At 44.6% G+C, this 12,909-nt stretch overlaps 1 protein-coding gene across 1 annotated transcript; it reads left to right on the top strand.

The window, feature by feature from the left end:
* The first annotated feature begins 5,742 nt into the window (after positions 1-5,742).
* LOC109777311 (ATP synthase subunit beta, mitochondrial) lies at positions 5,743-10,032 on the top strand. Its single transcript, XM_045234889.2, has 9 exons — positions 5,743-6,390; positions 7,175-7,250; positions 7,333-7,421; positions 7,549-7,666; positions 7,759-7,862; positions 7,944-8,102; positions 8,245-8,469; positions 8,554-8,865; positions 9,638-10,032. The coding sequence occupies exons 1-9, from the start codon at positions 5,926-5,928 to the stop codon at positions 9,746-9,748; spliced, it is 1,659 nt and encodes a 552-aa protein (XP_045090824.1). The 5' UTR covers positions 5,743-5,925; the 3' UTR covers positions 9,749-10,032.
* The last annotated feature ends 2,877 nt before the right edge of the window (positions 10,033-12,909 follow it).

The following is a 12,909-nucleotide window of genomic DNA, read 5'->3' as shown; positions in this document are numbered from 1 at the left end:
GATCCGGATGACTCCAAGTCACAAACCGGATACGTGTATATTTTTGGGGAAATCAGCTGGTGTTGTTGTAAAGTACATATGGATCTGAATGTCGTAGATCCGTTGACTAAACCTCTTTCACGAGCAAAACATGATCAGCACCAGAACTCTATGGGTGTTCGATTCATCACAATGTAACTAGATTATTGAGTCCAGTGCAAGTGGGAGACTGTTGGAAATATGCCCTAGAGGCAATAATAAAATGGTTATTATTATATTTCCTTGTTCATGATAATTGTCTATTGTTCATGCTATAATTGTATTAACCGGAAACCATAATACATGTGTGAATACATAGACCATAACATGCCCCTAGTGAGCCTGTAGTTGACTAGCTTGTTGATCAATAGATGGTTGTGGTTTCATGACCATGGACATTGGATGTCGTTGATAATGGGATCACATCATTAGGAGAATGATGTGATGGACAAGGCCCAATCCTAAGCATAGCACAATACCGTGTAGTTCGTTTGCTAGAGCTTTTCTAATGTCAAGTATCATTTCCTTCGACCATGAGATTGTGCAACTCCCGGATGCCGTAGAAATGCTTTGGGTGTATCAAACGTCACAATGTAACCGGGTGACTATAAAGGTGCGCTACAGGTATCTTCGAAAGTGTCTGTTGGGTTGGCACGAATCGAGACTGGGATTTGTCACTCCGTATGACGGAGAGGTATCTCTGGGCTCACTCGGTAATGCATCATCGTAATGAGCTCAATGTGACTAAGGAGTTAGCCACAGGATTATGCGTTACGGAACGAGTAAAGATACTTTCTGGAACGAGATTGAACAAGGTATAGGGATACCGACGATCGAATCTCGGGCAAGTAACATACCGATGGACAAAGGGAATTGTATACAAGATTGATTGAATCCCCGACATCGTGGTTCATCCGATGAGATGATCATGGAACGCGTGGGAGCCAATATGGGTATCCAGATCCTGTTATTGGTTATTGGCCAGAGAGGCATATCGGTCATGTCTGCATGGTTCCCGAACCCGTAGGGTTTACACACTTAAGGTTCGGTGACGCTAGAGTTGTAATGGGAATTGTATGTGGTTACCAAAAGTTGTTTGGAGTCTCGGATGAGATCCCGGACATCACGAGGAGTTTCGGAATGGTTCAGTGGTAAAGATTTATATATGGGAAGTCCTATTTTGGCCATCGAAAAATGTTCGGGATTTTTCGATATTGTACCGGGAAGGTTCTAGAAGGTTCCAGAGTGGAGCCCACCTACATGGGGGACCCACATGAACGTGGGTAGTGGGGGCAAGGCCCCACACCCCTGGTCAAGGCGCACCAAGAAGTAATAAGATCATATCCCAAAGGAATAAGATCAAGATCCCTAAAAAGGGAGGGATAACAGTCGGTGGGGAAGGGAAAGGATGGGATTTCTTTCCTCCCACCTTTGCCAACGCCCCAATGGACTTGGAGGGCAAGAAACCAGCCCCCTCCACCCCTATATATAGTGGGGAGGTGCATGGGAGAGACCCTCCTTGCCCCTGGCGCAGCCCTCCCGCTCCAACTCCTCCCCCTCATCCGTTGAGCGTAACGAAGCTCTGTCGGAGAACCACGAGCTCCACCACCATGCCGGTGTTCTCCCTCAACTTCTCCTCTCCCCTTGCTGGATCAAGAAGGAGGAGACGTCCCCGGGCTATACGTGTGTTGAACGCGGAGGCGCCGTCCGTTTGGCGCTTGGATCGGATCTTCCGCGATTTGAGTCGCCGCGAGTACGACTCCATCAACCGCGTTCTTGTAATGCTTCCTCTTAGCGATTTTCAAGGGTATGAAGATGCACTCCTTCTCTCTTGTTGCTATCTTATCCTATATTGATCTTGGTGGCACGTATGATTTTTTTTGAATTATTACTACGTTCCCCAACACAACCTCCACTGGCTCAACTCCGCTAATGTGATATTCTTTCCCAAAAAGGAGGGTGCATAGGGGGTTTCTGACTATAGACCCATTAGCTTCATTCAAGCAATCGCTAAGATTATTGCGAAGGTGCTATCCATCTAGCTTGGTTCTCACATGAATGCCCATGTTTCCAATGCCCAAAGTGCCTTTATCAAGAGGAGAAGCATCCATGACAACTTCATGTACGTCCAATTTTTTTGCAGCCGGTTGCACAAGTGCAAAACACCCGCCCTCCTCTTCAAGCCTGACATCCACATGGCTTTCGATTCGGTCAAGTTGGAGTTCATTCTTGATCTTCTCCAAAAAAGGGGGGTTTGAGCAAGGTCCAAAATTGGACCGCCACACTTCTCTCCCCATCCTCTTCCCGGATCCTACCGAATGGGGTGGCTGGCCCTACAATCAGGCATGGTCGGGGCCTCTGCCAAGGCGATCCACTATTACCTCTCCTTTTGTCATTGCAATTGCCCCCTACTCGGCAGCCTTCGCATACAAGGCACAATTGTTGGGCATGTTGCTCTCCCATGGAGCAAATGGTTTGGAAAACTTGGGTGCCACCAAGGGAGTTCTTCGATTGGCTAGCATTACAAGACCGGATTTGGATGATAGATAGATTGGCCAAGCGTGGGTGGCCAAACTGCGACCTTTGCCTCTTTGCAAGCGGGAGCAACAAATATGGGCTCACCTCTTCTTCAAGTGTCGCTTCACCAACATGTTTTGGAGTTTGGGTCTTGGCAAGCTGGGTCTTGACCATATGGATACTTCTACTTGGCACTTAGAGGCTTCCGTCAAGGATTGGCGAACCAATAGAACCGGCTTGGGCATCCCCAATAGGAAGGCCATGGCTTCTCTCACAATGCTTGTTTCTTGGACTATCTAATGAGAGAAACTCCCGTGTATTTCATGACAAGAGCGCGCCGACGACGATTTTTCTCGACAACATTCTAACCGAGGCTAGCTTTGGTGCAGGGCGGGAGCTAAGAAACTAGGGGCAATTATAGGAGTGCTGCGTTTCGGTGCCCAGGCTCATCTGCACCCGGTCAGTAAAAAATTCAAAATAAATACTAGAAAAATTCAAAAAATTCCGTTTTTTTGTGTGGTAGATAATTTGATGTGTGAGGTTCGCTCCAATTTCTAGATCATTTGGATATCTGAGTAGGTCTCAGAAAAAAGACAAATCGGATCGGAACAGTGAAAGAACAGTAAACATTTTTACAGACCCCAGATTTGTCTTTTTTGCCGAGAGCTGCTCGGATGTCCAAATGATGTGAAAATTGGAGCGCACCTCACGCATCAAAATATCTACCACACAAAAAAGGATTTTTTTTTGAATTTTTCTAGTATTTGTTTTGATTTTTTATGTCGGGGTGGGTGTAGGTGAGCCCGTGCTCAGAAATGGATTACCGCAATTATAGTGCACGAGTAATCGCCATGTGATATGTTGTATATGGGTTGGTTGTAAAATGAACAAACTCTATTCTCCCCTATAATAATTGATGAGGCAAATTTTATGCGTCCATTTCGAAAATAATCATAAAAACCTCTAAGTTCATTTTCACTATGTAGGCAAGCGTCTCCAAGTCAGTCTGCGTTTCTAGGACATTTAGTATGTTTTTTTGCATGTTGTGAACTCTACCAACATTATAATCTCGTGGATGTTATCTTTGATATTCCTACATGTGATTCATATGACAAATAAATATGCCTTCAGGGGATAGACTAGGAAGGTAAAAATACCTCATGGGATTTTTCTACGATTTATGTTCTTCTGGGTTTGAACTGGATTGAGTTTGTTCCTGTTTTGTCTTGAGTTTTCGTCTCTTCTTTTAGCAAAATCACCACAGACGGACCTAGGAAGGGCGTTTAGTTTGATACAAAGCCATTCCTCTATTTTTCTTGTTCGGATCATGTTCTTCACCCCTCTCACTCTTCTTTTACTTCCCCCTTGCTTTTTTGGCCTCCATTATATATATTTTGTCGAAAAAAAGACTAAAATAGTTTATATTATTTGTTTGCTCGCATGTTCCTTTTCGTCTGGCGACACACAAGGATGTTGTTGTGTCCCTAACATATGAAATATGTGTCTACAAAAGATGAAAATAATGCATGCGAAACAAAGACACACGCCTGGTCCAGAAAGCAGAGTAAGAGCATCTTCAACAACTCTCTTTTCTCCAATAAAACTTTTGGTATTAGAAGAGCTGAATAAAAAAAGTTCCCTTTCTCTAATAAATATTGGTGATCACGGGAGAACACCCCAACTTTCTCGAACCATGGCGTGAAGCAACGAACTATTTGCAACCAAAGCGACCCGACCCGACCGCCGTCGGCAGAACCACCGCCGCCCCTCGCCTACCGCCTCTGGCGTCCCTGCGTCAGCACGCACCTGCCCTCATTGACGTGGAGGAAGACGACAAAGCCACCGAGGATGGCTCCACCCCGAAGGTCGCCGCCGATGCGACGTTGCAGGCCCTTCCCGTATCGGGCTCGCCGCCATTCCACACCCTACCCCAAGCCCGCCGTCGCTTGCTCTAAAGTGCGACTAGTTATGCGTACCATTAGTTGATTCACCCTTATCTTTACCTAATAATAAAGCAAATTGGGTTTCAGGTCGTCCCTCATGGCATTTTTCAGAAAAGTCCCTCTATTTCAGAGAATTCAACCCCACAGTCCTGTTTTAAGTTAAAACGAATAGTTTTTTCATATTTTACACAAAAGTCCCTGTGTTTTCTTGAAATCAACCCGCAGTCCGGATTTAAGTCACACCCGAACCCTTATTTTACATTTTTCGAAACCCCCCTGATGTTTTAGTAATTCATCCGCGGATCATATTTAAGTCAAACAAATACTTTTTTAAATCATCCATATCTTTTAAACCATAACTCTGATTTGAACATGTTATATATGAAATTTGATTAGAAAAATATGTAGAATATGAATATAAGATTATTTTTACCTGTTAAGTATTTTGAAATATTATTTTGGAATATATTTAAATCAAACAAATGATTTTGTAAATTATCCGTATCTTTAAACCGTAACTTCGATTTTAACATATTATATATGAAATTTTATTAGAAAAATGCGTGGAATCTAAATATGATGTTAATTTTACCTGTTAAATATTTTAAAAATACTGTTTTGGAAGCAAACTTATAATTTATAGCGCAAAATTCATTTTTCTTTCGTACCGACAGCGATCCGGATTGCAAATAAACACCCCACTATAACCATATAGGGAAAAAACATCAATAAGTAGACATGCATATCTCTGAAAAATGTCGCAGGGGAAAACAACAGATTTCTCATCGCGAGAGTGAGAGAAAGCGAGAGAGAGGGAGAGGGAGGAGAGAGGGAGAGAGAGACGCCTTAGGATTAACCATATTCAAATACGTTTTTTGTTGTTTTGTGTGAACACCGAGGCCATCGCCGGCGAGGGTGAGAAGGAGGATAAGCGGCAATGTGATGCCTCGCAAAAATAAAGGAGATTGACCTATTGTGGTCTTGAGTGATGGTTGTTGGGTTAAGAGCGTGTGTTATGTTTTCTCTCCCGTTGCGACGCACGGACTCTTTTGCTAGTATATAAAAAACAAACTGTTGTGTTAAGTAAAAAACAATGGGATAAAACAGATGAACTGTTTATTTTATTTGGAGAGCCAGTTACTAGGATGAGGAACAAATCGCCCACAAAAAAGAAAACTAAGACGAACAAATGGCACATCACTCTTCAAGATAAAAACTGACGATACATAGGCAAGCACACGCTCCAGTAATCTCGGTCTACAGAGGACCGAGCCCACCCGCGAAACCCTCCCGCTCCCTAGAACGCCCCAGTCCCCAACCCTCCTCTCCTTATTCCGCGCCCCGACACCGATCCCAAACCCCTACCACCTTTCCCGTAGTGCGGAGCCGCCACTCCCCACCCCGCGGACCATTTCGCAAACCTAGATCCAAGCCCTCGTCGCCGGCCATGGCCACCCGCCGGGCCATCTCGTCGGTCCTCCGCACCGCCTCCCGCATCCGCGCCGCCTCCCCTTCCCCGTGCCCCCGCGCGCCGCTCCACCGCCCGTCCCCGGCCGGCTTCCTGCTCAACCGCGCCGCCGCCTCCTACTCGTCATCCGCCGCGGCGCAGGCCGCTCCGGTCACGCCGCCCCCCACCTCCGACAAGCACACCGGCACTAAGATTACCGATGACTTCACCGGCGCCGGTGCGGTGGGTGAGGTGTGCCAGGTCATTGGTGCCGTGGTGGACGTGCGGTTTGACGAGGGTCTCCCCCCGATCCTGACGGCGCTGGAGGTGCTCGACAACAGCATCCGCCTTGTGCTCGAGGTGGCGCAGCATCTCGGGGAGAACGTCGTCCGCACCATCGCCATGGACGGGACGGAAGGGCTCGTCCGCGGCCAGCGCGTCCTCAACACCGGCTCCCCGATCACTGTAATGCTGCCCTCTCATGCCTCTCAACCTCGGTCATGTTCGAGATGTTTCATTTTGATCTAATTCTATTCTGATGAAATTACGAATCGGTGGGTGTTGGATTTGATTTGTATGTGCCGATCTGTGTAGTAAATGGCGAATCATATATGGCTTTAGTTAGCGAATGGTTGACATCACACTGATTTGGTGCTGATCATTGGTGACGGTACAAGTGCAAAGTAAATCCATTTCTGTAGTTTACCAATGGACTTGCCATACTGATTCAGTAATGATTGTTGGTAAGGAGACAAATGTGAGGCGTTCACTCTGCAAACCATGGACGTCCTTATATTGCTATTTTTGATACTGTTCTCATATATCGATTCCTATCACCAGAGTATGAAAATATTTATCATTAGATAGCCAGTAAAGTTACTGGATGGTGCATGCCATGTGGGATAAATTTCTGGCTTAGCATCTCTATGCTCTGAGAATCGCTCAAAGCATAGATAAGGTATCCATTAGTGAGAAAGCAGAGTATGCATGGGCGCCATGTAGGGTTCTCACTAAGTGATCGTGTGAATTGGTGGGTCCAGAAGACCATACATTTCCCAGTATATTTTCATAATATTTAATTATTTAAGTTCAAAGTGACTTTTTTTTATCTGAGAAATTCAATCAAAGTGTTACTTTGAACCATATCGTTGTCATAAACTTCTTATATCAGAAATCGGAGGGGGTGTCACTATATTTGAGCATAATTTTTCTGCCTTTGTTGATGCATTTGTGATGTTCACTTTTGTAGGTTCCTGTTGGTAGGGCGACTCTTGGGCGTATTATCAATGTTATTGGTGAGCCAATTGATCACAAGGGAGATATAAGTAAGTCTGTTAAACATGCATTGAAACTGTGATCATTACCTGTATATGAATTTAATTTACTGATTACTCCTCTCTGCTGCAGAAACAAACAGTTACCTGCCTATCCATCGTGAAGCCCCTGCTTTCGTTGAGCAAGCTACCGAGCAACAAATCCTTGTTACTGGAATTAAGGTGTCCCTTCTAAAGTGTTGTTTTCTTAACACACATGACTTCTAATTGGTTAGGCATCTTTAGATTAGCAAGAGAATTCCTATCTGTGCAAATATTAATTCTAATGTGAGCATTTTACTTCCACTAGGTTGTGGATCTACTTGCACCCTATCAAAGAGGTGGTAAAATTGGTCTCTTCGGTGGTGCAGGGGTGGGCAAAACTGTCCTTATTATGGAGTTGATTAACAACGTTGCCAAGGCCCATGGTTAGTATTTTGCAGAGCTTGATAGTCATGCCAAGCTGTTTGTTTATTCTAGGTGTTTGTTTTGGCTTATTTGTTTCACTTGTTTATTCTAGGTGGTTTCTCTGTCTTTGCTGGTGTTGGAGAACGTACGCGTGAGGGTAATGACTTGTACAGGGAAATGATTGAGAGTGGTGTCATTAAGCTTGACGACAAGCAGGTACATGAAACACATATCCAATATATTACTGCATTTTGTATGTATTGGATAAATCTTTCTTACACTAGTGTTTTGTTGCAGAGTGAGAGCAAGTGTGCTCTTGTGTACGGGCAAATGAATGAGCCCCCTGGTGCTCGTGCTCGTGTTGGACTGACTGGTTTGACTGTCGCTGAGCATTTCCGTGATGCCGAAGGACAGGATGTGCTTCTCTTCATTGATAACATTTTCCGTTTCACTCAGGTACCCTTATGTCAATTGCCAGCAATGATATCTTTGGTAGTTGGTTCACAATTGACACCCGCAAACATATATGCTCAGCTTTCTGCTCAACTTGTGTAATATTATGCCTGAAAAAGCTGTATGTCTGGTTTTTCTATGTCAGGCAAACTCTGAGGTGTCTGCTCTGCTTGGACGTATTCCATCTGCTGTGGGATACCAACCAACCCTTGCTACCGACCTGGGAGGGCTGCAGGAGCGGATTACCACCACAAAGAAGGGTTCTATTACATCCGTGCAAGCTATTTATGTGCCTGCTGATGACTTGACAGATCCGGCCCCTGCTACCACTTTTGCCCATCTTGATGCTACCACCGTGCTGTCACGACAGGTTGCCTACCTAATATTTAGCTGTATTTTTTGTTGATTGAAATCTGGTCGTTATCGATTTGACTTGATTTGTGCTACATGGCAGATTTCCGAGCTCGGTATTTATCCTGCTGTCGATCCTTTGGACTCCACATCCAGAATGTTGTCTCCTCATGTTCTTGGCGAGGCTCACTACAACACTGCTCGTGGTGTTCAGAAGGTTCTTCAGAATTACAAGAATCTTCAAGATATTATTGCCATTTTGGGAATGGATGAGCTCAGTGAGGACGACAAGTTAACAGTCGCCCGCGCTAGGAAAATTCAGCGGTTCCTTAGCCAACCTTTCCATGTTGCTGAAGTTTTCACAGGAGCACCTGGAAAGTATGTTGAGCTTAAGGAGGGTGTTCAAAGTTTCCAGGTAAATAGTTTGACCCCCCCCCCCCCCCCCCTCTCAAATTGATTTATTCCATTTGTGTTCTCAAGATATTCTGTAGATATTTGGTTTTGTTATTTGTGTTTGTTGCAATGGTTGTTCTGTGGTGACAAAATGAACACTGCATACAATATATCGTCTTTGAATTTGATTTATTAGAAAACCTAGATAATGCACATTCTTGCGTTGTCTGTTTCCATGACCGTGGTCTGCAACACCTGATCACATCGCATGTGTACATGATGCTGACGCAGTGCACTGTGATGTGGGAAGTAGCTGGAGCGTCGCACATTAGATTGTCACCCCATAGACTTATGCCAAAGAAAAGATGTGTTAATTCTAGCTACTTAGAAATCTTGTTTTCTCGATAGAGTTGTGTTTCTACGGATTTTGGTTGGAGTTTCACTAGAAAAGCGGTTCAGAGTTTTTTTTTGTCCGCTACATTGACAGGATAATGGTTAATATAGCTGAATTGGCCTGGTAGTGTCAGAGGAAATAGCTATGCATGTGTGTCTATTTTAACTCCAGATATGTGTTTGGATCTCCTCCTTTATGTGCCCTAGTTTTACTGTGCTGGTGGATGTGCACCGGTCAAATTCAGGAACGAACATACAGCTCCCAAGTTTTAGGAACACGTGTTGTTTAAAACATCATATGTTTTGTTTATGTTTGCATTTTGTGGTGCATCGTTTCTTTGGTGAAATATGTCAATATTACTTGCTGTTACCGCTGTATGAATCTTGTCAACATGTCACAGGGTGTTCTGGATGGGAAATACGATGACCTTTCAGAGCAGGCATTCTACATGGTTGGAGGAATAGAGGAGGTCATTGCCAAGGCAGAGAAGATTGCCAAGGAGAACGCTTGATAAGAAACTTCCTCTTTACAAGCAACCTGCAATTTTAACCTTTTCGTGGTCAACCTGTTGTGCTTTTTACTGTCTGTTAGCCAGGATATGTATTTAGAGGCAGGATGCCCGGCCCTGCTGATGGATGTTCCCCCCCTCCACTTTTTCCCGAATAAGGATTTGCAGTGACCTATTTATCTGGCTTACTGCCCTTCAAGGAAGAGAGTGTTCTCTTTTTGTGACACATGAGCGGCCACACCGTGTGCTTGTTCTCGGTGAAAAAAGAAACTGAAATATTTGTCTCTCATGCTGCTGTCGTCGTACGTGTCGTATAAGTCATGAGGGTTGCCATCGCAAGCATATTCTCTTTTCTGTGCTATTAACATTTTTACTCCATACCTACTTCGATGGACTAGATAAAAGCCTGCAATACAAGCAACATTATCTTCCTACAACACTCGTGTTGCATCCTATTCAGCAATTATCTCAGAATCACTTTTCTTATATTGAAGCTGAATATTCAAGGTTTGTAAAATCATTAGTGTGCTCAATTAGGTTAAACATGATCTGTCAATGACATCCACAGTTCGTAGATTATTCATTTTCATGTGGTCAATTAACTTGAAATTCGCAAAACGAAAAATTACTCCTTCCATAAAGAAATACTCCCTAAAATAAGTGACTTAACTTTGTATTAGCTTTAATACAAAGTTAGCATAAAGTTGAGTCACTTATTTTGGGGCGGATGGAGTATAAGATATGGTAATGTGTTAATTATGGTTGTTAAACAATGTACAGATAATCTCTCAGCTCTTGGGGCTATTCTTTTACATTCACGACCATATTTCAGACAGTTAGTTTGCCAAATGACATTACAGATTTCTCATAACATAAAGCTTCCATCAACTTTTCCACATCACATCTCCCACAACTGCTTGCAGAAAATCCACGCCCTAACCAAAAGCAGCCATTCACTGCAAATACGATATCATACCTCATGCAAATTGCAAGATACATAAACATTATAATTGCACTGTGATATGGAACCTTGAGCCCCAACATCTTTTCGCCAATCTTCCCAAGGAGTTTGAATGGATATTTCTCTATGCATTAGGATCGAATCTTCCCAAGGAGTCCGAATGGATCTTTCTCTATGTATTGGGATCGAGAAACCATAGGAGTCTTATATGGATATGACTTGTCCATATTGAATATCTCCAATTTTTGTGTTGATATATGCAGCTTGGTGTACCATAATTCTTTTCAGTCACCATAGCATCAAATATGGACCACAGGTTACCATCAATATTCTTAGAACTTTCTTCACTAGCATTGGCAACAGACTTGGTGCATACATAGATTTTGAAGCCACCATTAATCCCAACAATTCTTCTACCACTACAAAGTAGAGATTCATCAGTAGGCACTTGACTTTTGTGTTTGCTCTTGGGAAAATTTGATGGTTAGTGATGATGATATATTCGTGGGCCCACGCTAAGCATCAACAAACTGGTATTTACGAGGGATCGGTCACGTGGCTAACCGTTCATTCGCCTCACGCTTTGGTTGTCCGATCAAAATATATTCCTAGTCGTGCCTCTAAGACTAGCTCAAGCGTTGCATGATGGCCACGTTTTCTTGATCATGGGCATGACCATCCCGACAATTTTGAGGACACAATGTTCGAAGAACACTTGTGTTGAATTAACCCATATTGATGTTATGCTATGAGATATATTCGTCACGAGTTAATGATTTTATAGCACTGGGGAAGTTAGCGTTTGCATAATTCCTTAGATCATGAGAGTATCAAGTTCCTTCATGCTTGCTTCATGAACTTTGGAGTTAGTTAAACATCAGCCGTAACACGGTGGCTATTACGCGGCTTTCAGGTTCATGGGAAAGTATGACAATAGCTCAAAATTGGGATTGCTCCTCCGATGATGGAGAGATACTCTTTGGGCCCTTTTGGTGTTACAGTATCCATCATCGTCTGCCAGACACATCGTGATTTGATCACGGGAATGTCGGAATGCGATAACGAGAAAAGAGAACAAAACCGATAACGAGGAAACTGTTGGGGAACGTTGCATGGGAAACAAAAAATTTCCTACGCTCACCAAGATCGATCTAGGAGATGAACATCTACGAGAGGAGAGATTGCATCTACATACCCTTGTAGATTGCTAAATAGAAGCGTATAACACGCGGTTGATGTAGTCGTACTCTTCGCGATCCGATCACGATCCAATCCGATCTAGCGCCGAACGGACGACACCTTCGCGTCCAGTACACGTATGGCTCGATGGCGTCTCCTCCTTCTTGATCCAGCAAGCGAGGGAGGAGAAATAGATGGGATCTCAACCAGCATGATGGCGTGGTGGAGATGGTGGTGGAGCAATCCCAGCAGGACTTCGCCAAGCGCCTCTGGAACTATGAACGAGGAAGAACGGGAGAGAGGGGAGGCTGCAGGGCGTGGGAATTGTTGTGTCCAGCCCTTGCCCCTCCTCCCCACTATATATAGGAGTGTTGGAGGGCTGGGGGCGCAGCCCTAGCCCCTCCACCAAGGAGGGGAGGCGTCCAAAAGGGGAGGAGTGCCCTCCAAGCCAAGTGGAGGGCCCTCTCCAAGCCAAGTGGAGGGCCCTCCTCCTTAGGGTTTCCCTTCCCCTAGGCGGATGCGCCTTAGGGGGCTGGTGCGCCTATCCCAATAAGGCTAGGACGCCCCCTTACAGCCCATGCACGCCCTAGGTGCTGGAGGGACCCTTTCGGACTCCTCCGGAACTCTACGGAACCTTCTAGAACCTTCCGGAACCTTCCAGAAGCTTTCCGGTACAATACCGGTAAAACCTGAAACGTTTCCGGTAGCCAAAATATGACTTCCCATATATAGATCTTTACATCCGGACCATTCCAGAGCTCCTTGTGACGTCTGGGATCTCATCCGGGACTCCGAACAACATCCGGTCACCTACGTGAATATCCCAATACTACTCTAGCGTCACCGAGCGTTAAGCTTGCAGACCCTACGGGTTTGAGAATCATGTGGACATGACCGAGACACCTCTCCGGTCAATAACCAACAGCGGGACCTGGATGCCCATATTGTCTCCCACATATTTCACGAAGATCTTTATCGGTCGAACCACGCTACCAAGGATTCAATCAATCCCGTATGCAGTTCC

Source organism: Aegilops tauschii, chromosome 3 (assembly GCF_002575655.3).
Source record: "Aegilops tauschii subsp. strangulata cultivar AL8/78 chromosome 3, Aet v6.0, whole genome shotgun sequence".
In the NCBI taxonomy this organism is placed as follows: domain Eukaryota; kingdom Viridiplantae; phylum Streptophyta; class Magnoliopsida; order Poales; family Poaceae; genus Aegilops; species Aegilops tauschii.
This window is presented reverse-complemented; position numbering and strand designations above follow the sequence as displayed.